This window comes from Coturnix japonica, unplaced genomic scaffold (genome assembly GCF_001577835.2).
Source record: "Coturnix japonica isolate 7356 unplaced genomic scaffold, Coturnix japonica 2.1 chrUnrandom476, whole genome shotgun sequence".
Taxonomy (NCBI): Eukaryota; Metazoa; Chordata; class Aves; order Galliformes; family Phasianidae; genus Coturnix; species Coturnix japonica.
Genome location: NW_015439878.1, coordinates 74,717 through 78,357, shown reverse-complemented (window position 1 = coordinate 78,357; position 3,641 = coordinate 74,717). Strand labels below are relative to the sequence as shown.

General features: G+C 60.0%; 2 protein-coding genes across 2 annotated transcripts in view; one reads left to right on the top strand and one right to left on the bottom strand.

The window, feature by feature from the left end:
* The window catches only part of SRRT (serrate, RNA effector molecule), a 15,245-nt gene extending 13,494 nt beyond the window's left edge, over positions 1-1,751 (top strand). The window contains exons 12-15 of the mRNA XM_032441663.1: positions 59-221; positions 587-676; positions 896-989; positions 1,563-1,751. Coding sequence (XP_032297554.1) covers positions 59-221; positions 587-676; positions 896-989; positions 1,563-1,638 — 423 coding nt within the window. The 3' untranslated portion in view covers positions 1,639-1,751. The remainder of the gene's footprint in view (positions 1-58; positions 222-586; positions 677-895; positions 990-1,562) is intronic.
* Positions 1,752-1,973: 222 nt separating this feature from the next.
* TMEM256 (transmembrane protein 256) lies at positions 1,974-3,249 on the bottom strand. The gene is made up of 4 exons (XM_015850504.2): positions 2,996-3,249; positions 2,868-2,905; positions 2,596-2,676; positions 1,974-2,493 (listed from the first exon to the last, which is right to left on the bottom strand). The coding sequence occupies exons 1-4, from the start codon at positions 3,204-3,206 to the stop codon at positions 2,350-2,352; spliced, it is 474 nt and encodes a 157-aa protein (XP_015705990.1). The 5' UTR covers positions 3,207-3,249; the 3' UTR covers positions 1,974-2,349.
* Between the last annotated feature and the right edge of the window lie 392 nt (positions 3,250-3,641).

The following is a 3,641-nucleotide window of genomic DNA, read 5'->3' as shown; positions in this document are numbered from 1 at the left end:
TGGGGGGATTGGGGACATGGGGGGCCAGTGCCACCCCACATGCCCCCCATGGTGACCCCCCCAGGGCCCCGAGTTCGTGCGGAAGCACATCTTCAACAAGCACAGCGAGAAGATCGCCGAGGTGCGGAAGGAGGTTTTGTTCTTCAATAACTTCCTGCAGGACCCCAAACGTCCCGCGCTGCCCGAGGGGAAGGGGGGACCCCCCCCAGGACCTGCACAGGGTGAGACCCCCAAAAAACCCTATAAATCACCCCTAAAAAACCCGGAACTGACCCCCCAAAATCTCAAAACCAGACCCAAAATATGCTCCCAAATCTGACCTCAAAACCTGATCCCAAAATAGACCAAATCTGATTCCAAAACCTTCAAATCCGAGCACTAAATAACCCCAAACTGACCCCAAAATCTGACCCCCAAAATGACCCCAAAACATCCCTATATCTGACCCCCAAAACCTCCAAATCTGACCCCAAATATTCCCCAAGACGACACCAGAATCTGACCCCAAATCCCCAAATCCAACTCCAAAAATTGCCCCCATCTGTCCCCCAAATCCCCCCATTGCTGACCCAATGTCCCCCCCCAGGTCTGGCCCCAGGGCTGCTGTACCCCCCCCAGACCCCACAGGGGATGATGCCCTATGGACAACCACGGCCCCCCATCCTGGGCTATGGAGGTACGGGATTGGGGGGGGGGCTGGGATGGGATTGTGGGATTTGGGGTGGAATTGATGAATTTGGGGTGGATTTTTGGGGAAATGGGATTCGGGCTCCTGGGTTGGGATTAAAGGGTTTGGAGGTGGGACTGAGGGGGATGAATGGGGCTCAGGTTGGGATGGATGGCAATGGGGAGATTATGGGGCCTAACCCTCCTGACTCTGCCCCCCCCCCTCCAGGTGGTCCCCCATATCCCCCTGGTCCCTATGGGGGTAGGGGCAGCTACGACTCGTTCCGAGGTCAGGGGGGGTACCTGAACAAACCCCGCAGCAGGTGAGCCCCAGGGGGGGGGTATGGGGTCTATGGGGTCCCTGACCCCACTGAGTCCCCCCCAAAGGCCATTCAGACCCCCTTAATCTCACCCTTAATCCCCCCCAGCCCCTGTAACCCCTTTTCCCTTCCCTGTTAATCCCTCCATCCTTTTAATCCCCCCTAATCCCTTAATCCCCCCTAATCCCCCCCCAGATGCCCCTAATCCCACTCTGGATCCTTTCAAACATCCCTTAATCCCACTCAACCCCCCCCAAAACCCCACAGCGTCCCCGTAATCCCCCTTTAAATCCCCCCAAACTCATTGAATCCCACCCCAAATCCCTTTTCAATCCTCTTTATACCCCCAAATCCCCCTGGAATCCCCTTTAATCCCCCCCAACTTCCCCTCAGCGTCCCCCAAATCCCCTTAATCCCCATTAACCCCCATTATCCTGATCCCACCCCAAATCCCCCCTAATGTTCCCCAAACCCCCTTCATTTGGGATGGGGGCTCCCTGGGGGGTGTAGGGAGGACCCATGTGGTGGTGGTGGTTGGGGGTCCACCCCACAGCCCCCCATTATCCCCCCCCATAGGATGGTTCGGGGCGACCCACGGGCCATAGTGGAATATCGGGACCTGGACGCCCCCGAAGACGTGGATTTCTTCTAACCACGACCCCAAATCCCCCCCAAAATCCCCATATTTTGATATGATCGCCCCCTGCCCACCCCATAACCAACCCCAACCCCCAATAAAGGGCCCTATGGGGGCAACACCCACTGCAGCCCCACAGCTGGGTTGTGGGAAGGCACATCTGTGGGGTTTAGGGGGTTCTATGGGGCCAGAGGGGGTCTGGGGGGGTTTCTATGGGGCTGGAGGTGGTTCTATGGGGCTTCTATGGGGCTGGAGTGGATCTATGGGGCTGGAAGGGATCTGGGGGGTTTCTATGGGGCTGGGACCCCCACTCTGGAAAGCCACACCTCCTTCGTGACGTCACGGGGGGCGCTGCTAAAACTCGATGATTTATTGGCTGATTTACGTGAGGGGCGGGGTAAGACGCAGCCAATCAGAGGCCGCTCTTCACTCCCGATATGCGCTGTCTGCAGCCAATCACCGCGAAGGGGCGGGGATAAGGCTGTGCTCGACCACCATTGGCTGTCGCCCCGCAACAGCGCGGTGACGTCAGCACAAAGAGAGTAAGCCACGCCCCCGCGCACTGATTGGCTGCCTCCTCCATCTGAGAGCTCCACGCTGATTGGCGGAGAGCTCAGCCAATAGGAAAGGCGGGGCCGGGGCTTAAAGGGGCAACGCCGCCGTATTTAAAAGGGCGACGGGTCTTAAAAGGGCAACGCCACCGGGCTCTTAAAGGGGCGATGCCGCTCAGAGCGCCATGGCGGCCCAGCCCAGGATGAGCAGCGTCCCGCCCACGGGAGCTGCCCGGTTCAACGACGGATCCCCGGTAATGGCGAAGTAATAGAACGGACCGCAGAACAACGACATCCCCGTGCACAGCAGCGCTCCGGCCTACGGGAAAACGGGGGGGAATGCAAGAAAACGGAGAATAAGGGGATGGAAAGGAACGAGTGATGGGGGGGGAGGTGGATTTAAATGGGGGGGGGTACGAACCACGCTGGGCCGGCGGCAGCGGGGGACGCTGAGCAGCACCAGACTGTGCAGGAGGTGGTACCGGTTGGCTGTGTCGAAGATCTATAACGGGAGGTAACGGGGATGAACGAATGAATGAATGGGGGTGAGTGAATGGGGGTGAATGAACGGGGCCTCACAGCGGGACCCCCCCAGCAGCACCAGGGCAGGGATGGGGCTGAACGAGGCCTCACATCGGGCCCGATCCATCCCCATTCCCCCTCACAGCCCGGAGCTCCCCCGGCAGCGCTCACCTCCTTCTGATAATCATCCCGGTCGCTGCGGCGGAAACCTGTGGGGGGACCAAGGGCTGAGCTGGGCTGCACCGGGACCCCCCGACCCCCCCGGGACCCCCCGACCCCCCCGTTCCCCCGTTCCGCACCGTGGGCCCCGTAGGCCGCAGCCGCCACCGCTACGGAGCCGCTGAGAGCCCCGACCCGTAACCAAACCATCGCTGCACTTCCGCTTCCGCTCCGTCCTCTTCCGCTTCCGGCCCATCCTCTTCCTGTTCCTTTCTCTCCACTATCACTTCCGTTCTCCGCCGCCATTTCCTCTCTCTTCTCCCATTGGCTCAGAGCTGCGTCAATCTCCATCCCCACAACCAATAGCGGCGGGCGCCTTGTTGGCCACGCCTCTTTACTTCCGTCTCCTCACGTCTCCATTTCCGCTCTTTACGACCCACTTCCGCTCTCTCGCCACACTTCCGCTCTCCCCTTGCCACACTTCCTGTCTCTCCTCACAGCCCTCCACAGATCGCTCCCCCTCCACTTCCGCCCTCTTCATTCTCCACTTCCTTCCTCTTCTCCCTCCACTTCCGCTCTTTCCTCTTCTTCTCTCTCCCTCCTCCACTTCCGCCCTGTCCCCTTTCCACTTCCTCCCTCTCTCTACTCAACTTCCGCCCTGTCTTATTTCCACTTCCGCCCTCTCCTCCCTCCACTTCCGCCCTGTCCCTCCTCCACTTCCTCCGTCTCGTCACAGCGCCCCCGTTCGTTCCGGCGTTCTTTGGTTCCCCCCATCCCGGTGTCCCC